This window comes from Bufo bufo, chromosome 6 (genome assembly GCF_905171765.1).
Source record: "Bufo bufo chromosome 6, aBufBuf1.1, whole genome shotgun sequence".
Lineage (NCBI taxonomy): Eukaryota > Metazoa > Chordata > Amphibia > Anura > Bufonidae > Bufo > Bufo bufo.
In genome coordinates, this window is record NC_053394.1 from 106,854,339 (window position 1) to 106,882,129 (window position 27,791).

Sequence of the window (27,791 nt, forward strand, 5' to 3'; positions counted from 1 at the left end):
TTTTTCTCTTTCTCTCTTTCTTTTTCTCTTTCTCTTTCTCTCTGTTTGTCTCTCTCTTTCTTTCTTTTTTTTTTTTTTTTCTCTCTCTCTCTCTCTCTCTCTCTTTTTTTTTTTTCTCTCTCTCTCTCTTTTTTTCTCTCTCTCATAATATAGTGACGTGGCTTATACACAGTCGAGTCGCATAACTATGACCACTTCCTACTTTTGATGTCTGCAGTGCAGAGCTCATGAAGGAAGTCATGTGTCCTGAGCTAACTTGGTGGGTATATAAGGTGTGGGATAGGTTATCTGCACACATCCCTCATTGCTGTTATGGGTAAACGGGGCAATTTATCAGTTGCAAAAATGGATGATTATTGGTTTTCAGGCAAAGGGTGTCAGGTTTTTTTTTTTTGGAACTGCGCAGTTTCTGAACTGTGCATGCTGCCGTGGTGAAAGTGAGTGGACAAAAGGCACTATCATGAAAAAGCCACGTGGAAACTTTAGAGTACCACGTGCTATTGAGGAGAGGCAAACGTCTTGTACAAAGGTGTGTAAGGGCAGACCAACATACTACAGTGGAGTAGCTTAACACCAAAATGAACGAGGACTACCTAAGATGTGTATGGGGCTTTGAAGCAGACGGATGGTCACTGCACCTCTAACGAAATGCTTCAATTTTTGCGTCCGTGTTATAACTGGACCTCCACTGATTGGCAAAGGGTTGACTTCTTGGATGAGTCACATTTTCAGCTTCATCTAATGAATGGATGTTGGTGTGACAGGCAAGAAACCTCAGTGAACAAACACCCTGCAACTATTGTTGGAAGAACACAAGCTGGTGGTGGCAGGGTTATGGTCTGGGGAATGTTTTAATGACATTCTTTGGGCCTACTCATGTGGAATGATTTGGGTATGAATCCATCCTTGCTGTCCCATACACACATAAATACTGATTGTCATCCCTGGTGGGATCTTCCAAGCAAAATGGTGTGATATGTCACACAGGTAGACATGTCTGAGATTGGTTGAAAGAACATGACTAAGACTTCCAAGTATTAGCCTGGCCCCTTAATCCCCAAGGCTTGAACCCAATTGAACATCTGTGGGACCACCTCAATTGCCGTGTTTGCTCTATGGATCCTCCCCCATGGACCCTTCAGCAGCTGTGGGATGCACTGCAGTCAGCATGGCTCAAAATACCTGTGACAACCTACCAGGACTTTTAGTGAGTCATTCCCAGCCTGTCTAGCTGCTGTCTGTGCTGCACACAGCAGTTATTTTGGATATTAGATGGTGGTCATAATAATGTTACTCGACTTTGCATTAAAATGTTAGTATTATCCGTGCTGGCCTCATAGGTTAGATGGCAACCCCTACAGAATTTCTATTGGCACTCCCCATGAGAAAACATAAGAAAACAAACTTATTGTATGACCTATGTTTTAACAGTATACACGGGCAAAGTGGGCATGGGTCCGCAAAAAACGGATGACATACAGATGTTTCGTATGCAATCCGTATTTTTTGCTGACCCATTGACTTGAATGGAGCCACGGATCGTTATTCGCCGGCAATAATAGGACAAGTTCTGTCTTTCAGCAGAAACAGTGCATACGGGTTATATTCCTTTTTATTTTTTGAGGAACCATTGAAATGAATGGTTCTGCAAACGGAATCCGCAAGAACGGAAACGGGGGGAAAAAAACCTGTCCGTGTGCAAGAGGTCTTAGACTTATACCCACATGTAACTAAAATGCTGCAGATTTCCCATTGTAGATTTTTGTGTAGCAAATTTACAGCATCGTACAGTACCAGCAAAGTTAAATAGATTTTAAAAAGAATATCGCCCACACACTGAGTACCCTCCAGCAGCTGGGATGCACTGCATTCAGTATGACTCCAGATACAGTACATTTAACAACCTACCGGGACCTTACTGAATCACTCCCAGCCCATCTAGCTGCTCTCCATGCTGCACACTGTGGTTACTCCTGGATATTGGCTGATCATCAGAATAATATGACTCATCTGTGTAGTAATTCTTCAATCTATACCTCTAAGGCCTCATGCATATACTGTACCTCCATGTGCCTTCTATTTAGGACTGATTGTGTAATTGGCTATTGCTTCTGCTGCTTATAGCACCTGTACTTTCTGAATAGAGAGAGGAAATGGTGGGTTGTTTTGTGCCAAGCTAAGCCGCACCCGTACCCAAAGTATTCCAGTGCTTTGGAAGTGGAATGCCTGGTGCCATCAGTGTGGGCCTGTTTTTCCATAGATGCACTATTAACTTGCAGGGTATTAAACAGGTTTTTATTATGGGTTACAATAAAGTCTTGTATATTATTTGTATTAAATATAATATAATCCTAGTACTGCATTTTTTTTGTTTTGCTTTATTGGCAAATAGTCGCGGCTGTAAGTGTTGGCACCCCTGAAATTTTTCCAGAAAATGAAGTATTTCTCCCAGAAAACACATGTTTTCTTATACACCTTTTATTTCCTTTGTGTGTATTGGAAGAACACCAAAAAACCTGAGGAAAAAAGGCCATAATTTCATACAACTCCAAAAAATGGGCTGGACAAAATTGTTGGCACCTTTTTCAAAATTTTGGGTAAACAACTGTTTCAAGCATGTGATGCTGGGTTCAAACATGCCTGTGGGAAATATAAAAAAAAACGCCTGAAACCAGATAAAAAGGAGAGAAGGTGACTCAATCTTTGCAGTGTGTGTGCGCGCGACACTAAGCATGGATAACAGAAAGAGGAGATGAGGACTGGAGAACCAAATTTGTGAAAAAATATCAATCTCAAGGTTACTCCAGAGATCTTGATGTTCCTTTTGTCCATGGTGCACAACATAATCAAGAAGTTTACAACCCATGACACTGTAGCTAAGCTCCCTGGATGTGGACCGAAGAGAGAAACTGATGAAGGGTTGCAACGCCGGATAGTCCAGATGGGGAATAAGCAGCCCCAATTAAATTCCAAAGAAATTCTAGCTGTCCTGCATGCTCAGGGTGCATCAGTGTCAGCGCGAACTATCCGTCAAGATTTGAATTTAAAAAACGCTATGACAGGAGCCCCAGGAGGACCCCACTGCTGACAGACATAAAAAAGCTAGACTGCAGTTTGCCAAAATGTACTTGAGTAAGCCAAAATCCTTCTGGGAAAATGTCTTGTGGACAGATGAGACCAAGATAGATTTTTTTTTTTTTTTTTTTTTTTTTTTTTTTTTTGTTGTAAAGCACATCATTCTACTGTTTACCAAAACAGGAATAAGGCCTTCAAAGAAAAGAACACAGTACCTACAGTCAAATATGGTGTAGGTTTAAAGATGTTTTGGGGTTGTTTTGCTGCCTCTGACACTGGGTGCCTTGTCTGTGCAAGGCATCATGAAATCTGAAGATTACCAAAGGATTTTGGGTTGCAATGTAGGGCCGAGTGTCAGAAAGCTGGGTTTGCGTCCTAGGTCATGGGTGTTCCAGCATGACAATGACCCCAAACATACATAGAATCACCCAGTAACTGATGGGAACAAAGTGCTGAAGAGTTCTGAAGTGGCCATCAGTGAGCCTGGATCAAAACCCCATTGAGCACCTGTGGAGAGATCTGTTGCGAGAAGGCACCCTGGAGCAGTTTGCAAAAGAAGAGTGGTCCAAAATTCCAGTTGAGAGGTTTAAGAAGCTTGTTGATGGTTATAGGGAGCGATTAATTTCTGTTATTTCTTCTAAAGGGTGTGCAACCAAATGTTAGGTTGAGGTGCCAGTAAATTTGCCCAGCCCATTTTTGGAGTTTTGCATGAAATTATATAATTTTTGGCTTTTTATTTTTTGTGTGTGTTCCAATACACACAAAGGAAATAAACATGTAATTGCGATAATATTCTGGGAGGAATACTTAATTTTCTGGAAAAACTTCAGGGGTGCCAACACTTGCAGCCATGACTGTATACTACTTTTATAGCTACAAGTGACTAGATACCATCTCTGTAGACATTGTTGTCAACAATACAAGACATCACCAGCTGAAGGAAACATCAGAAGAACAGGGTAACGTTTCCAGTTACTGTAGCCACAGAGAGGCCTCCATTAGTGACTCAATTACAGTATCATACATGACACTAATCGATGCAACGCTCTTCTGTGGGCATCTTTATCTAGGCCTATAAAAAAAATATTTGTCATACTGTTATCCTAGTGGCTCATTTAGATGAGTAGATTGTTCAGGTGATCAATGACTCAAGTGGCCTACCAACACTACACCAATGATGACGACAAGCCTTTTACATGCAGGCAGTATCACTTACAAATTTGTCCATATTTGATCGTACACCGAAACGATCGTTGACTGTACAGACAAGTCTAGTCATCGTGCCTATAGGCGAAAGGTCACACAATGCACATTTACATTACCAGAATTCATTAACTACTAGTAATAGTTTGCTTGTTCACATGAACAATTTCACCAGCTTTTGAACAAGCTTGTTTAGTAAAATCGTTCAGTTGCTACATACATTCGCAGTACACAATTATCGTCCACCATCAATTACTAGCGTTCGAATTGTAACAACTATTTACTCGTCTAAATGGCCCTTAATTCAACGACTATGATTATCGTGATTACCCAAGTGTTTTCTATGGCTATTGCGTTAAAAACTTTCTGATGGAAGTATTACTATAAAGGGGTTGTCGGGGTTCAGAGCTAAACCCGGACATATCCCCATTTTCACCTAGGCAGTCCCCCGGACATGAGCATCGGAGCATTTCATGTCCAATGCTCTCCCCTGCCCTGTGCTATACAAGGACTTTTTTGTTTACATTTTTCGCAGGCTCTGATGGGCGGGCTTTAGAGCTGCCCTAACCGTTTTACAGATCAGGGTAGAGCTAAAGCCCGCCCATTAGTGCCAGGGATGTCACCGGGCTCACTGCTAGGTGGAAGACTCCGCCTAGCTTTACCCATGTACGTCACCGGATCTCCAGAAAATGCCTTTGCCCTGCGTGATTGAGCACTGGACAAAGGAGAACATCAGAGTATGAAATGCTCCCATGCTCTTGACCAGCGGCCTGTCTGGTTGAAAATGTGGATTTGTCCAGATTCCGCTCTGAACCCGGACCACCCCTTTTAAGTGTTCAAAAAGCCTTTTTGGTGTAATTTACAGCTTTGTCATGTAGGTTTACATGATAAACTGAGGAATGGTCTAAATAATTGAGGTCAGAAGTGCTCACTGGGATAACAAGCAGTAGTCTCTAGCTGCTTGTAGTTCTGTGAGCAACTACAGTAAATCTCTTGTAAATTATAAGTAGCCATAAATATGTTATATAGTAATAATATGGCCACCTAGTAAAGGAAAATAAAAAAAAGGGTTCTGGACTCCTTATGTGTATTACTGCAGTTAATAGTCCAAATTCATGGTGACAAATCCCATTTTAAGAAGTATCCAAGTAATCAGGCAACTCTCCCTTAGGCGGGGTTCAGACCTGAGCGTCTTTGATATGCGCGTTTAACGCGCGTTTTTTGCAATAGTAAACGCGCGTTTGACGCGCGTTTGTGTGATTGACTGCAATGTCCTATGGCCACAAACGCGCGTCAAAACGCCCCAAAGAAGCTCAAGTACTTGTTTGAGCGTAGGGCGTTTTACAGCGCTGTAAAACGCTCAAGTGTGAACCAGGGCCATAGGGAAGCATTGGTTTTCATGTGTTGAGCGTTTTACAGCGCGTTTGAACGCGCTGTAAAACGCTCAAGTGTGAACCTAGCCTTATACCTTCTCCCCACTGTGCCTGGAATATAAGGTTATTCTGCCCTAAGATTGCCTATCACACATTTATTGTGATGTGTGTGTGTGTGTGTGTGTATATATATATATATATATATATATATATATATATATATATATATATATATATATATATAGAATACCCCTTTTGTATGCCCTTCACTATCCTCATGACAGATCACAGGGAGGATCCCTGAGCAGAATTGCTAGCGAAAATTGCTGCTCTCCTTTTGTGTGACTTTGAGATTTCTATATATCTAAGTTAGTTGCTGGTTTATGAAATGAATGTGTGCATAATACTGATTACCACTGATATTTCCTTTCCCTTTTGGTACATGATTGTTGTTTGTGTTGTATTTGAGGACTTCTCGTTGTGTGATCAAATTTGTACCAGAGTTTGACTGATCTGATTAAATAGATCTTGAAGTACCCATACACATTAGTTGATCAAAATGGATAATTTCAACAACACAAAAATTGTCGGGTAATATTTAACAACAAACGATCTAACTTTGAAATTCAGCATGCCTGATCCTCTTGCTCTTCGGAAGGGGTCATAACCTTGTACTGTGTATTACCTGACAGAAGACCTCAAATTTTTTGTACTCTAACTTGTGCCATCTAAACATCAGCCTAACCGGACTCCACTTTTTTGTTTTGCTTCTATTTTTAATATTCATTTTATTTTTTTTCACTTTCAGCAGCAGAGAAAGTCGAAGAACCAGAAAAGAAAGTGGAGACCCCGACACCGCCTGTTAAAAAACCACCTCCATCCCCTACATCTGTTGGGATGATGAAGCCAATATCTGCTCTACCAAGAATTCCAATGTTAAAGAAGATCTCTCCACCATTAGCCCCCATCAAACAGTCATCTACGCCAGTTACAACAAGCAGCAAGAACCTGATGTCTATCAAACCCAAACCCAGTGCTAGCTCCATTTTTTCTGCTATTAGTAAATTGCCACCAATTCCAAAAAAGACTCAACCATCATCATCTTCAGGAGCCACTGAGAAGATGACTACCTCCAATTCCTTGCCTAAAAAGCCCTCTGCTTCTCCTTCCAATGCAACCTCCAGCTCCAGTTCTACTGCAAACTCAGCACCAGCATCAAAAGTGTCTGCCAAGCCAACATCCAGCTCCTCACAACAGGTTCCTAATGTACAGATACGACAGAACATTCGGAGGTCGTTGAAGGAAATTCTTTTAAAAAGGTGTGGGAGAAGGTTTTGTTATCTTCACTAGACTTAAGGTCCTTTTACACAGACCGATGATCGGGTCAATTATTGAGGATGACTGGAACAGTGATTCTCTGCGGACAAGAAATCGCAGCGTTTTGCTGACAATCAAGCAATTATCAGGAACGTCAGGGTCGTTCCTGATATTTGCCTGACACATCGGCCCGTGTAAAAGGAACTTTAGAAATATATCTAGCTTCCAGGCAAATATACTTAATGACTGCAATCTTAAAGGAAACGTATGACCAGGATAGATCCTAAGTAACAATGGCAAGGATTTTATATAATTTTTAACAGAATTAGCATTGTTTATAGAGACACATCCCACAATGTTTATAGATGGGGAGCTCAATGTCTGCGATCAGTCAAGGTATTATATCAGTGCAAGGAATGTAGTGAGGTTTTTCAGCGATCTCTGTAATGAAATAGATTAGTATTTGTGAGTGAACACTTGTAAAGTTAGCAAATCTAAGCAATTTCCGACTTTAAAGTAGGCTCACAAGATGCAAATGTCTGCAGCGGTTTCATTTCAAGATGCATGGAACAGACTTTCAGTTATAGATCTTTTTCTCTAGCAAACTTGATACCCCATTATCCCCAGTAAAGATACTATATTACTCTTAAAGCTTCCAAGTACTTGCAAGGTTTGAAGTTTAATATCCTAACCCTAATACGTAACACACCAAACATTACAAGAAATTTTTTATTTTTTTAACCCCCTCCCCCCCCACACAGGATGACTGACAGCGATGATTTGGTGATGTCTCAGAACGAAGTCGCTAACATTGCCATAAACATTGAAAAAGAAATGTTCAGCCTCTTTAAGGATACAGATAACCGCTACAAGAGCAAGTACCGAAACCTGATGTTCAACCTGAAAGATCCAAAAAATCAGGTACACCCTCATGAACATTTTTATAATTGGAGATTGGCATTCTCATCTGTTATAGTGAGGATTCCATTCATATTTTCGTGTAGAATAGAGAATCGTATATTTATCTTAGATTGTGTAAGTAATAAATTGTCAGTCATCTTATTGACTGAGGCACGTAAACCTGCAAATGTTGTGTAGGATGAAGACGCCCAGTAGTACATTTGGAGATGTAAATATAGAATATGTTTAATATTCAGGGACTGTTCCACCGAGTCCTGCGTGAGCAAATCCCATTGAATAAATTGGTGCGTCTAAAGCCTGAAGACCTCATATCGAAGAAGATTTCTTCCTGGAAAGAAGCTGGATCTAAATCGGTGTGTTTTTCTCACAACCTCATTTTAAACCACAAAATCTTAGTTCATAAATCTTAGCTGAGCAGATTGATACATAGTTTTGTGGGAAGACATTCAGTGAAGCCTGTAATTTACACATTTTAAATCTCTGCTCTTTCTGGCTTCATTGTTCACCTGGGAGGTATGATCAGTGATAGCAGTCCCTGTTTAAGGTTAGTAAGAACGCTTGTTCCAGATAATCGGCCTATGTAAAGGTACTGTAGATCGCAAAATGTTCTTTCATCAGGGGAAATAATCGTTTATGGGGATACCTAAATCATTGATTCTGGGTAGCAAATCATGCTATGTCAACAGTGATCTGTTGTCCAGAACAGGACAAGCAATAACAGTAACAATATAAATGTATAAGTTTTACTGAATCTTTTCCCACAAAAATATATCAGCTGCTTCTGCTCTAGAACATGGTGCCTGCAGATTGCACTGCATTTCATGGTGACAGGTTCTATTGAACTATATTTTACCTATGTTCATTAGTATGTTTAAGTATCAATGAATCGGTGTTCAGAAAGTGCCAGCATCTGCTAGCCTTTGAACCTAGCCTTGTTCAGCTTTAAGGATTATAAATGCTAATATAGGCTTCCTAATGACAAAACTGCATAGCCAGTCAGTGTGTTTTGTGTTCTGTGTGTTTTACTTCCCAATTATACTTACTGCTCAACCCCATACATATTTAATAGCAATGTGTATGTATATTCTATGGGGAGAGCAGAAAGAGGCGCTACCAGACGCTTCTGGCAGCAGCTTATCTTCCGGGAGAAAAAATGGATCAGGTGAAAATACCCATTTTGCCCCATCCTTCTCTACCCTAACATCAGTCGGGGAAGAGTCATTAAAGTGTGTGCCGAATCCAGCAGCTGGTTCAGCTGACAACACACTGATGTGTATAGGGGCCTTTAAACTATGAAAGTAGCTTGAAGATAATAACATTGAATGTGAAGACCATGCTTGTTGTCTGATTGCTATTTTTTCACCCTCTTACCTCATTCTAATAGGGTGTGGTTCTGAAGGTCAAGTCTCGTGGGGAAAATAAATTCTCTTCCAGGAATACAGTTAATATGGAGGAATCCCCCCCAATGTCTGATACTGATACGGTAGGTAACAAATATTTAAATGAACTAGATTAAGCCACTTTTACCATACCCTATTCTGCATTTGGACATGATAATGGCAACATAGTTTCCCCTGGTAATGGTAGCTGATTGCCTGGGGTTAGAAGGGTTTGTCGGGTTTCTTTAGTCGTATTGTTTTGCTTGATAATGGTTCATATTTGTGTTACTTTTTGCATTACAATAATTGAATTCAAAGCTTCAGTTGTAATGTGTATTGTCTCTGACTTAGGAACAGCAAGAAACTGCTCGAGCTCCAGAGAAGAGTAGTTTGGCACTGCCAGATGTATTTACCAGCATGCTAAACGATACAACAAGCCAGCACCGTGCCCATCTCTTTGATCTGAACTGTAAAATATGTACAGGTAATCTTCAGCTATATAGAAAATGACCAAGAATTTAATGTTTCCAAAGATGGAGTCCAAGTCCCGTAAGGTTACATTAAGTGAGGTTTTATAGTTTAGGAAAAACTCTTTAAATCTTCTGTTTCACTCTGCAGGTCAGATGCCAGCTGATGACGAGCCTCCAAACAAACGTATGAAAACTATTTCCTCAACTGTCGTAAAGAAGGTTGAAACAAAACCAAAACCAGAACCAGAGATTGTAGATGAGCCACCTCCTCCCCCTGAAGAACCTGAAACACCTATGGACACTGCTGAAGACGACGAGACTGTCCCTGAAACAGCCCCAAAGAATGTACCTGTACCCAGTGCTTCCCCCATATACCCTGAGCCAATTTTACCTATTCTGCAATCCCCTTCCAACCCTGTTACCACAGTCACTTTATCTGGCCGAGATCCCCGAAAAGCAATCAACCGTCCCCTAGTTTCTACAGTGTCTGCTGCCCCAAATGCAAGCCCTAAACTCATTAAGGATGAGGAACCGCCATCACAGCCACCACCTCCTCCCGTCTTCATGGCCCCCAAGTCAATTCTGATGAAGCCAACATCTGACATCCGATATTTATCATCGTCTTCACCAAACGTAAAGTGCGTAATCCAGAAGTTCTTACAGAACCTATACAGTGCATGCCTCCTCTTGTGGATCGATGACCCTGTTGGCTTACTCCTAGCTAGGCTGGTTAACTAGAGCATTACATATAACCTGTAGAACAGTGGGTCCGATCGAGTACTTTACATACAGTAATGTGTATGGGGTGTAACTATATAAGTGATATGCAAATGGCATAGTCTAGACCTAATCTGCTACCTCTGTGCCCTGAAGAGTTCAGTAGGTTCTTGCCTACCTTTTTCCAGGAAAAAAAAAAAAAAGTTTTGTGTATCACCCCTTCAGGTGGATTCACATCTGGCATAATTTTACTTAATAGATAAGTCTACCTGAAAACCTGCATGCCTGCCATCTGCAGTGAAAGCATTTGTCTATTGTGTAAACTTGAGGCAGTTGTGAATCCACCCTGTGGTGAATTAAATACAGCTACAGTAAGCCAATCTAACTGCCTGTTGTATGACTGCAGAGCCTATACCATCTGAGGTTCTGCCTAACATAGTTAAGATCATCAAGGAAGCTTCAGGTTTTGCATCCTTTAAGAGAGTCTGTCACCATGCTCTTGTAGTATTAACTGAAGCCCTAGGTGCGCTATTTTATTTTTTTAATTCTACGGTCCCCCGGGTGTCAGTTTGCAAAGCTGAAATACATTGTCAGGCTGTGTATATTTAGTGCAGCTACGGGCAATGACAATTTGTGGGAAGAAGGGGGGGGGGGGGGGTAAAAAAAAAAAAAAAAGAAGTGATCTGGGCCACTTATTGGCAGTACTAACTCAATACTGTAATACTGAAAGTAATAATCCAAGCTCATGCGGACAGATTCCCTTTAATACAGATGCAACATGCCAGGTGGTGGAGCGCTTGGGCTGTGGTCAAATGAAGTCTCGTTTTCAGTGTAAAGGAAGTGGGTAAACTCAAAGCTGAAGTCACATGGGAAGAGTTTTTCGCTCTATACCTTTCCTTTTTAAGATTTGGAGTGGCTTCAATTACAGGCAAACATTTCCCAAAGAGAATGTGTCTCTATTACAGTATGTTCTGATCTGCAGTAAAATACCTCTGGAGGAGAAAGGTTGTAAGCGAAAACACCACACACTACTAGTGTCCTTCATGAAAACGCTCTAAATGCAGCCTAAGGCCTCATGCATACGACCGTTGTTTTGGTCCACATCCAAGCCGCAGTTTTGGAGGCTCGGATGCGGACCCATTCACTTCAATGGGGCTGCAAAAGATGCGTGTGCTGTCCGCATCCATTGCTCCGTTCCGTGGCCCCGCAAATAATTTTTTTAACCTGTCCTATTGTCCGCGCTTTGCGGACAAGAATAGGCAGTTATATTAAAGGCTGTCCGTGCCGTTCCACAAATTGCGGAACACACACGGACGCCATCCGTGTTTTGCGGATCCACGGTTTGCAGACCGCAAAAAACGGAATGGTCGTGTGCATGTAGCCTAAGGTTTCATTCTGCTGCCGATAGCGTGGGTGCAATTTAGCATCTGTACTACATCTGCTAATCCTAGCCCACTCAAGGGTTAACCCAAACTAAAAGTATCATGGAGATTTAAGGCCTCTGTCACATTGGTTTTTGCATTGGCAATTGAAGGCCGAAACCAAGAAATGAACAAAAAAAATGGCTTAATTTTTATTTATTTATTTTTAAATCCCCATTCTTGGTTTGAGTTTTCAAATGCAGCTGCTAAATACGGACCAGCATACACCAGTGAATAAAAGCTTACCTACACTGAAATGAAGGCGAAAGGTCCATGTAATTAATGCAAACATTGGAAATGGGACCAAGGAGCTTGGCGACTACAGTGCACTTGCAATTTTTCCCCAGGATAATCTTGAAGTGCTCAGTTCATACTTTAAGTACAAGGCCACATAGTTTTATACTAACTCATCCAGCAAGGGGCAATTGTGACATTAGCCATTCTGCTTTTGCAGGTGTTACAAACTACACGTAAGATTTAGGGCGTATCACCCATAATATTGAGAGGATCTGCATCTTCCCACATTCATCTTGGGGCTGAATGTACCTATCTACAGATAGTTGTGATGCAGTGTTGTATTGTAGCCAAGCCTGCTGCATTTATTAGCTAGATTTCACTTAGCCGGATGTGAGTAGTAACTTACCAGTTGCTCTCCTACTAGATTAGATATTTAGGATTCTGAGATTTTGTGCTTGTTCAGGTTGGACAGAAGAGGATGCTCTAGTCTGTAATGGAACGGCTCTCCAGCTGTTGCAAAACTACAACTCCCAGCATGCCCAGACAGCCTACAACTATCAGCCTGCAGCAGGGCATGGTGGGAATTGTAGTTTTACAACAGCTGGAGAGCCGCAGGTTGGCCAGCCCTGGTCTAAGCCATACAAGAACAGATTTGAGGAGCTTTTTTGCTGTCCCTAACTACAATGCTTTGAAAAAAAACATCTCCTGGTGGCCAGAACGGAAATTATGAAAACCCTAACAATGCTTACTTCTTTCTTATTGGCCTTTAGCTATCTTTCAGGATAGCACATAGCTGCCTGCTGACCTTTTTTATGGTTACATCTCTACAGTTTACCAGATATCCGGTCACCTCAAGATGGAGATACATCCCTTTTCCTTTCTCGCCTGAGTCCGATATGGAAAGGATTCATAAACATGCAGTCTGTGGCCAAGTTTGTTACCAAGGCGTACCCCGTCTCTGGTTCTGTTGAGTATCTGAATGAGGTTGGTGTCTAGTCTTCTGTCTATATAGAATAGTGTTTTAGTAACCCATGTCCTTCAAACAATGGCATCTCACATTCATATATTTGTGTCACGTAGGACTTGCCAGACACCATTCACATTGGTGGTAGAATCTCTCCAAAGACAGTGTGGGATTATGTGGGAAAACTGAAGTCCTCTTTGTCAAAAGTAAGTATGCAACTTAGTGTCATCAGAAAATGACCTAATATTTAAATGACATTTTTGTGTTAAACATTTTTTAGAATTTTTGGTATTTTTACATTTTCCATGTCACTATATATATTTTATTAAAAACAAGTGTATATATTCCTGCCATTTTCACACTGGCCACTAGGTCTAATATTAGGTCATGATTTCCTGTTCTGTACAGGTAACTTTTCAGTACCTATTATCAACACAGGCAGAATTACAATGACCAGGAACACCTCTGTATAGATACCACTGGATCCACCATTCACAATGGGTGATATTACAGCTTATCAGCTCCCTCCTGACCTCTGCACAGGTCACAGAGCATGCCCAGAAAACGCTCCCATGTAAGCCAATGGGGTCAGCTCCTGTCCATTGTGTCATGGAGTTGCTTTTAAGACAGGAAGTCCTAACATATTTTAGTATAGTATAACATATTATAGGCCTAGTAATTATTTATTTTTTACTTTTCCTAGTGTTTAACATAAAAACATGATTTAAACAATAGGTCATTTTATGATGACATGTTCTCTTTTTAAGCAAGGGTTACACAATATTGCATACATTTCATTATTTAAAAACTATACAGTGAAATTCATTTTATCTGATTATCCAGAAAATCTAGCACTTACTTCCAGTATGAGTTTTAATATGTTTGTCTAATAATCTGCCACCCATCCAGCCTCATAGATGCCAGATTACGATTGTTTGAAAGCTATTATACCAATATTGTGCTTTTGATTTCCAGGAACTGTCCTTGATCCGTTTTCACCCTGCCACAGAAGAGGAAGAGGTGGCGTACATCTCCCTGTACTCATACTTTAGCAGCCGTGGTCGCTTCGGGGTCGTCGCCAACAACAACCGACACGTCAAAGACCTTTATCTCATACCACTAAGTGCAAAGGACCCAATTCCATCAAAACTGTTGCCTTTTGAGGGACCAGGTAAGAAGTTGTGCTTAAAATAAATCACTTTTATCCACACGCTGTTGTCAGTTAGAAAAAATGGGTCAGGTAAGTATTGAACCCGTACTGCCTTCAGTATGTCAGGACAGGAATGTGCCGCTGCTTGATGTCTTTCTTCAAGAAACAAAGAAATAAAGTTTTTTTAAAAATAAAATGTCGTCATTGTTTGCTTAACTTCAAGAGTTGCTGATCCATCCACTTTCAAACACATGAGTGTTAATTTTGAGCATTACATGTAAGAATAGTGAAAACATGTCCCCTTCATAAGCCACATCCACAAGGGGATTGTTGACGTTTGGCGAAGTTGTCCATCAGAGCCTTCCTGGAAGACCTCGCACACATAACATCAGATTATAAAACCTCAAATATGAAGAACCTAGACCCAAAACGTACAAGTTTTACTAAATACACATTCACACCAGAAGATTTAAAGAACAGTATATCACCACCTCTTCATCGCACTGCTGTTAATTACATACAATAATTTGCAATAAGCAGATATAAAATCATAAAAGCTTTGGCAAGTCCAGATGAATAGTCACACATTGAACATTGTTGTCTACTTTGGGTCGATTTTTTTTTTTTTATTTTTTTTTTAATACACACAGCCACAGTATAGCCATACCAGCACCCAGACTCCACCACTATCTAGCCTTAAACAGACCACACATAGTCGATGTATGTTTCTTTGGTGCTATTCATTATATAATGTGTGCCATTTAGCTTTGCATTTAAATGCTGCAACTCGCTAAGGATATATTCACACAGGGCAGATTTTTTGACAAAATTTCTGGGACCCTTCCATTCATCTGAAAGGCGTCAATTTGCTTGCTGCTGAAACAAGACCATTCACTTGTATGTAACTGATTTTCAGTTGCAGAAATTTCTGCTACAAATCTGCTGACTTCATTCTGACATTCCCACTAGCTTCTGTACCCAAAATAAAAGCATTACAATGCAATCCCACATATTAGAAGAATGGCAGAACACAGTCCCTGGCTTCTGTTTCAGAGGTGTATCCTGTAGAACAGGGGTCGGCAACCTTCAGCACTCCAGCTGTTGTGAAACTACAATTCCCAGGATGTTCCATTGCTTTTTATAAGAGTTCTTAGAAAAGCAGAGCAAGTATGCGTACTGGGAGTTGTAGTTTCAAAACAGCTGGCGTGCCGGAGGTTGCTGACCCCTGCTGTAGAAGCTTATACTTAGCACCTGAAGAAGACATGATGGACATGGAGCTACAACAGCAAATAAATTGCATATATTTAATATAGCTACCTTGCTTACTGCCCCATAGATTCACAATTGGCTTACCCCAGTCTCCAGGGGCAAGCCAATTGTATAGACATGTGATGCTATAAGATGTGTGTCAACCTTTTCTTAAGAGGACAATATGTTTGTGCATGATGCAAGAGGCATCATAAGAAAATGCATCTCTGATGTACCTTTTCTTTGGTTTGTAGGTCTTGAATCAACACGTCCAAACTTAATCCTTGGATTGGTTATTTGTCAGAGAAACAAGCGTCCCGTTCCAAGTGACCCAGATAAAGTAGAAGAAAAGCGAATGAAAGCTCCAAACCAGGAGGAGATGGATATTGTAAATTTTGGTAAAACTCTTATCCCATCTCTAGCAGAAAAGAAGTTCCAGAAATACCAGCCACTCTCAAGTGATGTTGTTCAAAGTAAAACACCACCAGGATCTCCTCCTCCACTTGCAGAATCTGTTCCAAGGGTAGCTCCTTCTGCTCCTCCATTGTCATCTATTAAAGTGGACACCATATCTGCAGCCAGCTCTGCACGTAATTCTCCACCACCAGCAGCTGAACAGCCTGCATCAGTGTCAAAGACCTCCACTCCACTGGAGCACATTTTGAAAACTCTCTTTGGAAAATCTGATAAGAAAGCTGATGAAACCTCAAACTCTCCTGCTGTATCTTCTGATTCAACAGTCACCTCTACTGTAGACCTTGTAGTTGAGAAAGGGTTTGTGGACCCCATTGTGCAGCAGTTTGGTCAACTGACAAAAGAAAAAGGGTTAGAAGAGGAGGATAATGATAGGCCCTATGATCCAGAAGAAGAGTATAATCCGGAAAAGGCATTTGATACTTCAGTAGTTGATGACAATAATGAAGTGCCTTACGAACCTGAACAACCTTGTGAAAATTTATATGATGATGAGGCATATGATCCAGAGGATGAAACAATCTTAGAAGAAGCTAAAGTTCCAGTTGAAGATTTCCCTAATAAGATGACTCCTGCTGGTAAAGTCAAGCCTGGGGAAGTAGGTGCCGAGATTTTGAGCAATGTTCCTGATTCTTCTACCCTTTTGGAACAACAAAAAATGTTAGAAGAACTAAACAAGCAGATAGAGGAACAAAAAAGACAACTGGAGGAACAGGAAGAAGCTCTGAGGCAGCAAAGAGCAGCTGTAGGTGTGTCTATGGCTCATTTCTCAGTATCTGATGCGTTAATGTCACCTCCCCCAAAATCTTCCTTAATAAAGAATGAATTCTTCCAACAAGAGCTTAGTATAACACAGACTAACATGAGTGCAACTTCAGAACCACTTATCACTACCAGCCGAGATCCAAGACAAGCCAGGGATCCTCGACAGGCATCAACAAAAATGTGTTTAGAGTTTGGAGATATTCCTAGCAAACAGCTATTAAGTGAGGAAGAACCTGAACCATTTTTATGTGAATCTAATGTGTCTATCCCTGTAGTAAACCCATTTTCCAGTACAGAGGAAGATGCAAAACCTCTAGTTAGTATCGAAATCACTAAGCAAACTGAAATAATCCTTGATAAAGTTGAGAGAGACTTGAAGCGAGAGGATGCACCTTGGAAAAGCATACAAGATGTAACTATTACATCGGAAAGTTCAATAGGCATACCTAAAGCCCCACGCAAAGTATTATTACCAACACCTGAAGGTATTCTACCACGAATTCAGACTGTCCCATTTACTGGATTTCCTTTGGCACAAGAGCCAGCATGGGATTTGGAATCTAGAAATTTTCCTCGTAGAAATCATCCTGATCCTTTCGAACCTCCAAGGGAATCCCTTTTTGCACAGAACAAGGGCCAAGTAGCCTCTTTCCGGGAGGAGGGCAATAGTAGGCATTTGTCGCTTCCTAATAATTCATTATTGGGGCCACCACAACATGACATTCTACCACTGTTCGGCGAACAGAGACCACCATCTATGTCTAATGCAGGTTTGCGACCATCCTCCATGTTTTCTGAAGACAATTTTTCTGTTAATTTAGAAGTATACAGTAGCCTTCAGTCTGAAGAAAACCTTGAGCAAAAGGGACTTGGGTCTGTTATGCCTGAACACTTCAGTCATCAACCTCCTCATCTGTTTAAAGACAGAGCATCTATTAATACTTTTCCGACTCAAAAAGGACATTCACCTCCTAGATTTGACAGAGCAAACAGTCCACATTTAGAATTAGAAGTTTCTCGGTTTGGTGGTACTGGGGATGCACCTCTGTTTGATGGACCTCCAAGATTTGATGGTCCTATAGGATCCATGCCAGTTCCATTTATGGGAGGACGAGCACAACAATTTAATTTTGATGGTCCATCTAGACAGTCTAGAGCAGCACAGATTCAGACATCATTTGGAGGGTCTGCACCATCAAATCTCCCTCCTCGTGGACAATATCCAAATAAATTTGAAGACTTGCAGGGTTCAGGTAACTATCCTGGACCAAGAGGCCTTTCACCTCATCTGTTGGATGATCCTAATAACAATTCACCAACTTTATTTCCCAATCAGTGTCTTTCTGTTCCTGTCCCGTATAGTGGACAACGGGGTCCTGCAACTTCTAGATTTTCAGATCAACCTCAACAAATGCGACCTCGTCCTTTGCTTGAGCTTCCAACCATTTTGCCTCCACACAGAAGTGAAAACTGGGACAAAGCTGGCCCAGATTCCCATCAGGATTTTACAGAACATAGGCAAGATCCAGATCACTGGGGATCTACCAGTTACAGACAGAGTAAGGACCATCGCAGTCAAGGTTTAGAGGGAAGACCTCGAAACTTTGAGGGATCTAATGAAACAGAGCAATCAGAACATGCATCAAATCAAGGATCTGATGAAAGACGAAGGGAAAGAGAAAATGATGTACAGTGGGACAGAGACCGTGGTAGAAACTGGAACAGAGAGAGAAATTTTGAAAGAAACAGAGATTTTGATCGACCAAGAACAAGAGAATCAAATCGAGATTGGGAGAAAAAGCGAGATGGTGATAAAGATTTAGATAAGAGGGAATGGGATAGGAACAGAGATCGAGAGCGAAACAGAGATCGTGATAGGGACAGAGGAAGAGACCGGGACAGAGAACGAGATCGGGATAGAGATAGTGACAGAGAAAAAGACAGAGAGCGAGAGAAGGACAGAGATCGTGACAGAGATAGAGACCGGGACAGGCATAGAGACCGTGACAGAGATTCATACAGACGCAGAGATCGATCAAGGAGTAGGGACAGGTCTCGAAGTAGAGATCGTGATAGAGACAGGGAGCGAGACCGTGAGCGAGAAAGAGATCGTGACAGAACAAGAGACCGCGACAGGGAAAGAGGACGAGAGCGTACCGTCCGCAGCAAAAGCAATGAGACCAACAAAGACTCCAAATTAGATAGGTCGAAAGACTCTTCCAAGAGCACATCAACAAATGAGCCTGCCCCTTCAAGTCGGACATGATGAACTTTTTAAAGGCAGAGAAACAGGACTATACTAATGTACATATATATGTGTGTGTGTGTGTGTGTGTGTATATATATATATATATATATATATATATATATATGTTGTTATTTTATATTTTGCTCCCCTAATTGACGGGGGCAAGCTTTTCTGTCATACACACTGGTCCCCATTTCGCGTCTTACCCTCGCATCGGACAATTAAGATGGTGATTATATCACTGAAGAGGAGCGTTTCGTTGTTCACACCATTGTTCTCTAGCAGTTTGATAACGCATTGAAACCTTTTTTTATGCTCTAAAGGATGGGGCCCTGCACTGAGTACATGTGTACCTGTAGATACCTGTACATACTTAAATTAGATTTATAGCATCTTGCAAGGAAAGTCAGAAGGATTTTCTTGTTCATACACAATGGAATATTTTGTAAAAAAAACAAAAAAAAAACACTATAAAATTCTTGATGGTTCTCCCATTCTACATCTGATGCTGCTAGTTTCTCCAGACAGTCAACTATAGTTTTGGTGTCCATTTTTCCCTTCATTAGCCCCAAATGATTAATATAGCATATATATTTACTTGGAAATTAAACATATGCAGAATTAACGGTTTGTAGAGGCTTGGAAAAACAGGGATGCTTCCTTCTAAAAACAGCAGCACACCTGCTTATGTGTGGTTTTGTTTTTTTCAGTGTCCGCTTCATGGAAGTTAAGGGGGCTGAGGTGCAATACTATACACAACCTTTGGACATGTGTGGTGCTGGATTTGGAATACAGCGGGGGTTTTTTTCTAATTTTGGACAAGGTTTTATTCACAAATGGCCAAAATCTGCACTTTATTTCTATGAATAACATAGTCATTGGTTAAAATGCACCTATAAGTTAATGGTTAAAGGGGCAGTGACATATAAAGTATTCTGAAGAGAACAATAGCAAATTAATTCTATACTCTGCTGCATAGAAATTTCTGAGTTCATGATCTCTATTCAGGAATTGGGAAAATATTGAGAATTTGTGTAAATCAGTGTTTTTTTATGGGAGAATATCTGTACATTACTAATGTAAATGTTAATTTTGTAAGTAGAATAAATATCTACTATGGTTAAGTTTCACTAATTGTAGATGTTTTATGACTTCATATTTTGCTTCAGGCAAAATATTTAAAGGGGTTGGGGGTACAGTGATGTAAGATAGGCTGAAAAAAGTTCTACGTCCATCCATTTCAGCCTGTTATCCTGCAAAGTTGATCCAGAGGAAGAGACCCGCTCCTATCTCCAGAACGGGGCCCCTGAAGTGAAGGAGAGCACACTGCACATGCGCGGCACACTCTCCATTCACTTCCCTGCAAGTTCGGAAAATAGCAGAGTGTAATTTATGGAAGGCCTATAGTGCTGAATGGAGAGAGTGCACTGCGCATTCACTGCCGCCTTTCTATTCACCACGATAGGATTGTCAGCCATAACTGAGCCAGTGCTCAGCTTTTTTACGGAACTCCTATAGTGAAGAATGGAGGTTGGCCATGCTTGCATGGAGTGATATGCCATCTATGTCTGAGATGGGAATACATTCAATATATCTGCAGTTTAGCCAAAAAGTGAACTGCTGTAAGTTATTTTTATTAGATTTAAAGGAGTATTCCATCCTGAAAGGTAACCATGACCACATACTGCTCTACCCTACTTTTACTAAATGGAGAACTCTACTTTAATTTACATAAATAAATAAAAATCGTAACCCTGTACAATGATTATCTTTGAGCAATGACCTCTTCCAATACCTCAATAATGGGGCCAGACACTGCTCTGGTCATGGTGGTTATCACTGGTGTCCAGCTGTTAACCATGACAAGTCCACAATTTGCCATCTACACTCATACTGTGTGAATTAAACACATACTGTTGGTCTCCCAGTTTACATCTGATCCTACAGCAGTGATTGGCCGGCATGGACACATCGGCTCCTCCACAACAACAGAGGATCTCTGTATACATTTACTATACTGTACATCATGCTTGTCCAGGGAAGACATCTCCATCTTTGTTGCAAAATATATGGAAACCAGACTCCTTATGGCAGTATTCCAGGGTTGTAGTTCTGAAACTGAGGCAGAGCCACAGGATAGGGAAAGCATCTTTATCTTGTAAGTTTTTCATCTTGCTACAACACAAGGAGTCTTCTTCCATAACTGGTGCCAAAAGGCCCAGAGATGTGTTCATACATTATGGCAGTGGTCAAGGGTAAGCATTTCCAGACAATCCTCATGGGGGTTGTCCAAGATAATTTAAAATTTCTGACAAGCCCTGCAATAGCCTAAATTTTTTCAAAAAATATATAAATTAGGCTACATGCACACAACCGTATGTGTTTTGCGGTCCTCAAAAAGAAAAACGGATGCCATCCATTTTATTGCAGATCCATGGTAGCAATGCCTAAAACGGACAAGAATAGGACATGTTATAATTTTTTTTGCGGGGCTACAGAACGGACATACTGATGTGGACAGCACACTGTGTGCTGTCTGCATTTTTGTGGACCCGTTGAAATGAATGGGTCCGCATGCTGTCCGCAAAAGAAAAAAAAAAGGAACGGAAACAAACAACGTTCGTGTGAATGTAACCTGGAGTGCTGGAGCCCCTTTCTCCAGCACTGGTCCGATCCATCTGCCACTGTTGGTTTGCAAACTGTAGCAGGGACATGTTATACGGCAGATGACCACATCAGCCAATCACTGTCCTCGGTGGTCTACTGCTGAGGACAGTGACTGGCTGCAGTGGTTATGGGCTGTACACCTTTAAAGGGAATCTGTTACATCCCAAGCCGCCTGCAGTACCTGCGTGTAGCCAGCAGCGTGTTTCTGATGATGCCTTTCTTCCTGAAGGCAGATGCAGCAAAAGTACTGAAAAGGTTGTTTTATCCCCTGCCGGCGCGCTTCTCCACACATGCTTGAAGTCACGGGGGCAGTGGCCTCCTTGCTTCAAGTCACGGTAACTGCGCCCCCTTCGCTGTGACTGACAGCGCTTATGCAGAGAGTTTGGCAAAGCCAGCCGAACTGCCGGCTGTCAGTCACAGCAAAGGAGCAGGGAAGGGGGCCGCTGCCTCTGTGACTTCAAGCATGTGTGGAGAAGCGCGCTGGGCAGGGGATAAAACATTTTCAGTACTTTTGCTGCATCTGCCTTCAGGAAGAAAGGCATCATCAGAAACACGCTGCTGGCGGCTTGGGATGGTTTTGGGAGGTGACAGGTTCCCTTTAAACAGGAGATTTGTACCTATGAAACTGGCTGACCTCTTATATTAGACGGAAAAAAAGAGGTCTCACATCCAGTACTTTTTTCCCCCCGTCTAAAATAACGGATCTACGGCGGAAATGGCTCAAAGAGACGCCAAATGTGCATAACTGATGCTTAGGTTCTGTTTTTTACTTTATTTTTCCATTCTTCTGACGGATCAGAAGAATGGAAAAATTAACAGTGACGTGAACTCTTCCTTAAAGGGGCTCTTTGCTTTTGCTATATTGATCATCTATCCTCAGGATAGGTCATCAGTATCAGATTATCACGGGATTCAAGTGAATAGGATGGAGCCGTCCCATTGAAGTGTGGACGGATGAGCTGTATTTACACCTGTTCCCTGTCACCATCGCACAGAGAACACTGCACGGACACTGTTGATAAGTCATTGATATAGCAAAAGTGGAGAACCCCTCTAAATGTGAGAAGCACTGTAGTAATGCGCTCCCTCCACAACAAGGTTCACAGTGCCGTGTAGGTCCAGCACCCACCACCCGAGACAAAAGAGCTGAGCAGCCAATCGGCTAGAGATGGCCTATTCTGAGGAAAAACCCATCACGTAGTAAAGGCTGGATAACCCCTTTTAAAATATTGTCTAATAGTTTATAAAATGAAATTTTGAAAAATTGACATGCCTTTTCAATCTGCTGCTTGGGTGGTCCTTGCAACTAGACTAGTGATTGGCTGCAGTGGTCATGTGGTGTAACGTCACTGCTGAGTAAACAAAGCCCGGCAAGGAGAACCTGCATGGCGGTGCTGGATCTACTGGGTAAGGGTACTTTCACACTTGCGGCAGAGTGATCCGGCAAGCAGTTTTGGCATGGCATTTGTAAGACTGATCAGGATCCTGATCCGTCTTAGGCTACTTTCACACTAGAATTTTGGCTTTCCGTTTGTGAGATCCGTTCAGGGCTCTCACAAGCGGTCCAAAACGCATCAGTTTTGCCCTAATGCATTCTGAATGGAAAAGGATCCGCTCAGAATGCATCAGTTTGCCTCTATTCCACTTTGAAGGCGGATACCAAAATGCTGCTTGCAGTGTTTTCGTGTCCGTCTGACGAAACTGAGCCAAACGGATCCGTTCTGACACACAATGTAAGTCAATGGGGATGGATCTGTTTTCTATGACACAATCTGGCACAACAGAAAACGGATCCGTCCTCCATTGACTTTGAATGGTGTTCCAGACGGATCCATCTTGGCTATGTTAAAGATAATACAAACGGATCCATTCTGAACGGATGCAGACGATTGTATTATCTGAACGGATCCGTCTGTCCAGATCCATGACGGATCCGCACCAAACGCGAATGTGAAAGAAGCACTACAAATGCATTGAAATGCCGGATCTGTCTTTCTGGTGTCATGTAAAGTTATGCACATGGGAAGGAATAATGCAAGTCACCCGTACATACTAAATGGTAAAACACTCTGTAACACTGATATGGAAAAGAATCTAGGAATTTTAATAAACAGCAAACAACTAAGCTGCAAAAACCAGTGTCAGGCAGCTTCTGCCAAGGCCAATAAGATAATGGGTTGCATCAAAAGGGGCATAGATGCCCGTGATAAGAACATAGTCCTACCACTTTACAAATCACTAGTCAGACCACACATGGAGTACTGTGTACAGTTCTGGGCTCCTGTGAACAAGGCAGACATAGCAGAGCTGGAGAGGGTCCAGAGGAGGGCAACTAAAGTAATAACTGGAATGGGGCAACTACAGTACCCTGAAAGTTTATCAAAATTAGGGTTATTCACTTTAGAAAAAAAGACTACTGAGGGGAGATCTAATAACTATGTATAAATATATCAGGGGTCAGTACAGAGATCTCTCCCATCTATTTATTCCCGTGACTGTGACGAGGGGACATCCTCTGCATCTGGAGGAAAGAAGGTTTGTACACAAACATAGAAGAGGATTCTTTACGGTAAGAGCAGTGAGACTATGGAACTCTCTGCCTGAGGAGGTGGTGATGGTGAGTACAATAAAGGAATTCAAGAGGGGCCTGGATGTATTTCTGGAGTGTAATAATATTACAGGATATAGCTACTAGAGAGGGGTCGTTGATCCAGGGAGTTATTCTGATTGCCTGATTGGAGTCGGGAAGGAATTTTTTATTCCCCTAAGGCCTCATGCACAAGACCGTTTTTTTTTGCGGTCCGCAAAAACGGGTTCCGTGATCCGTTTTTTTCTTCCGTGGGTCTTCCTTGATTTTTGGAGGATCCACAGACATGAAGGAAAAAGTCATTTTGGAGTCCGCCTGGCCGTGCGGAGCCAAACGGATCCGTCCTGACTTACAATGCAAGTCAATGGGGACGGATCCGTTTGACGTTGACACAATATGGTGCAATTGCAAACGGATCCGTCCCCCATTGACTTTCAATGTAAAGTCAGGAGTCCCTATTATACCATCAGATCTGAGTTTTCTCCAATCCGATGGTATATTTTAACTTGAAGCGTCCCCATCACCATGGGAACGCCTCTATGTTAAAATATACTATCGGATTTGAGTTATATCGTGAAAACTCAGATCCAACAGTATATTCTAACACAGAGGCGTTCCCAGGGGGCTGTGATCCGCACAATTAACCCCTCAGGTGCCGCACCTGAGGGGTTAATTGTGCATATCATAGCCCCCTGTAAGAGATCAGGTGCTGCCAGGCAGGAGGGGGCAGACCCCCCTCCCTCCCCAGTTTTAAATTCATTGGTAGCCAGTGTGGCCCCCCCTCCCTCCCCCCCCTGTATTACATTCATTGGTGGCCAGTGCGGCCCCCTCTCCCTCCCCTGTATTACATTCATTGGTGGCCAGTGCGGCCCCCTCTCCCTCCCCTGTATTACATTCATTGGTGGCCAGTGCGGCCCCCCCTCTCCCCCCCTCCTAATTAAAATCCCCCCCCCCCCCCATCATTGGTGGCAGCGGAGAGTTCCGATCGGAGTCCCAGTTTAATCGCTGGGGCACCGATCGGTAACCATGGCAACCAGGACGCTACTGCTCCTCCTACTGGTAAGCTGGCCGCTCCTCCTACTGGTAAGTAACAGGTCTGTGCGGCGCATTGCTTATAGCACAGACCTTTCACTTACCAGTAGGAGGAGCGCCCGGCCGGTCACAGACAGTGCAGGTAAGTATAATGCTTCTAAAATTGCTAAGTAACCATGGCAATCAGGGCTGCAGTAGCGTCCTGGTTACCGATCGGAGCCCCAGCGATTAAACTGGGACTCTGATCGGAACTCTCCGCTGCCACCAATAATGGGGGGGGGGGGGGAATTTTAATTAGGAGGGGGGAGGGGAGGCCGCACTGGCCACCAATGAATGTAATACAGGGGAGGGAGGGGGGGCCGCACTGGCCACCAATGAAATGAATGTAATACAGGGGAGGGAGGGGGGGCCGCACTGGCCACCAATGAATGTAATACAGGGGAGGGAGGGGGGGCCGCACTGGCCACCAATGAATGTAATACAGGGGAGGGAGGGGGGGCCGCACTGGCCACCAATGAATGTAATACTGGGGAGGGAGGGCCGCACTGGCCACCAATGAATGTAATACAGGGGAGGGAGGGGGGGCCGCACTGGCCACCAATGAATGTAATACTGGGGAGGGAGGGGGGGGGGGCCGCACTGGCCACCAATGAATGTAATACAGGGGAGGGAGGGGACTTGAATGGGTCCGTGAACCGTTGTCCGTCAAAAAAATAGGACAGGTCCTATTTTTTTGACGGACAGGAATCAAGGACGCGGATGAAAAACGGTGCATTTTCCGAGTTCTCAACGGACCCATTGAAAGTAAATGGGTCCGCAGAAAATCACGGAAAACGGAACAACGGACACGGATGCACAGAACGGTCGTGTGCATGAGGCCTAAAGTGGGGAAAATTAGCTTCTACCTCACAGTTGTTGTTTTTTTTGCCTTCCTTTGGATCAACTTGCAGGATGACAGGCTGAACTGGATGAACAAATGTCTTTTTTCGGCCTTATGTACTATGTTACTATGTTATCTGGAAAAAACAGATTCGGCATTTATTTTTTTCACGTTTTGTTCGGTCTGTGCAGGACGGATCCGGCACTAATACAAAAAATCCGGCTAATTTTTTTTAAATTATAGGCCATTCCCCTGAATTGTCAGGTTTCTTGATGGTCAGTATTTTTTGTGGCGGCAACCCTAGGTGTGACTGATCCCAGGCCGCTGCTCCGCCTACTGTCAGTGAGGGAGATTTACCAAAACTGGTGTAAAGGAAAACTGGCCGTTGCCCATAGCAACCAATCAGATCCCACCATTCCTTTTACAGAGCTCCTTAGCAAAATGAAAGGTGCAACTAAGCCAGTTTTCGTTTACACCAGTTTTGATAAACTTCCCCCAGTAACTCATCAGGCTTTAGATACAAACTTGTGCAAAGATACATTGCCTAGCAACCACACAGCACTTTCCCTAGCAACCAGTCTGTTCTAGATACCACAAGTCTTCAGAAGAAAACCTGAAGGACAATTCCTGGAAGGTATATTTCAGAATAGCTGCACAAAGTAAACCCAGAGCAGATATAAAGGTGGTGGGGGCCTGTTTGGACTGTATTGGAAACTGTACTGATTTTGAACAGCGCCTTCCAGATACTTGGAGGAGAAACTGCTTCTTACTATACGAGAATGAGATTGTGATAAGGATAACATTGCCCGTCAAAGAACCTTAACGAGCCGCCATATGCACAGCGGGGTAGCCTTCCAACAATATGGCGCCGTTCCTCCACGAGCGACGTACTTGGATGAGTCACGTGGGGATACGTCAGAAACGTCAGGTAAGGCTCTGAGCGGACGTTGGCATCTCCGTGTTGTTCCTCCATGATTGTATCAACCACAGGCACAGCCCTAATACCGCATGTGAAGTGACGAGATTCCGGCTTCATCTCCCGTTCCCTGGAGCTTTAGAGAGGGCGGGCGCTTAGGTGTGGGCGGGGTTTGTGCACGGTTACCGCCTATTAAGCGATGACGTCACGGGGAGGCGGTTAAGAGCCGTTTTTAGTTGCTGCACCCCCGCGGATTCCTCCTGCCTGGCTGTGGCTCCGCAGCTCTCCTTTAGGAACCCATGATAAAATAATACCCAGTCCTGTGCGCCTGTAAGAATTTATTCCTGCCACATCTGTTGGTACTCACACTTTTGAGATTTATTTAGACGGTTTCTATTACTATTTATTGTTATATAGCATTAAGTCTTGAGGTTCCTGAAGGTTGTCTGTTCCTGGTTTCTTGCTTTCGTTTGCTTGCTGTTGCAGTTTGTAGTCTTCAAGAGGTTTTAATACTTTTACCCATTGGCAATACTTTGTCACCTTCATCGGGGTGGTTTCCTGTCACCTTAGGTAGTTTATATGAACTCTGCTGTGTTCGCCATTTGTATACTGAGATCTTATTGATATTATCTTTTCATTAACTATAGATGAGATATCGACGAGTAACGATTTTTAGCATAGTGAATTTGTGACAAGGTTAATTATTTTTCGTTGGTGATTTTATGACCTATTTGGTCCGTTGCTATT

At 42.5% G+C, this 27,791-nt stretch overlaps 1 protein-coding gene across 9 annotated transcripts in view; it reads left to right on the forward strand.

Moving 5' to 3' along the window:
* Positions 1-19,084, forward strand: part of DIDO1 (death inducer-obliterator 1) — a 63,005-nt gene extending 43,921 nt beyond the window's left edge. For 6 of the 9 annotated variants that reach the window (XM_040438625.1, XM_040438629.1, XM_040438624.1 and 3 more), the window contains 10 exons: positions 6,460-6,970; positions 7,730-7,889; positions 8,126-8,242; positions 9,274-9,372; positions 9,620-9,752; positions 9,887-10,376; positions 12,944-13,097; positions 13,194-13,283; positions 14,053-14,248; positions 15,730-19,082. In XM_040438625.1, the coding sequence (XP_040294559.1) occupies positions 6,460-6,970; positions 7,730-7,889; positions 8,126-8,242; positions 9,274-9,372; positions 9,620-9,752; positions 9,887-10,376; positions 12,944-13,097; positions 13,194-13,283; positions 14,053-14,248; positions 15,730-18,980 (5,201 nt within the window). In that variant the 3' untranslated portion in view covers positions 18,981-19,082. Of the gene's footprint in view, positions 1-6,459; positions 6,971-7,729; positions 7,890-8,125; positions 8,243-9,273; positions 9,373-9,619; positions 9,753-9,886; positions 10,377-12,943; positions 13,098-13,193; positions 13,284-14,052; positions 14,249-15,729 lie in introns of all 9 variants that reach the window. The other 3 variants (XM_040438632.1, XM_040438631.1, XM_040438627.1) reach the window with 2 other exon arrangements.
* Positions 19,085-27,791: the final 8,707 nt, after the last annotated feature.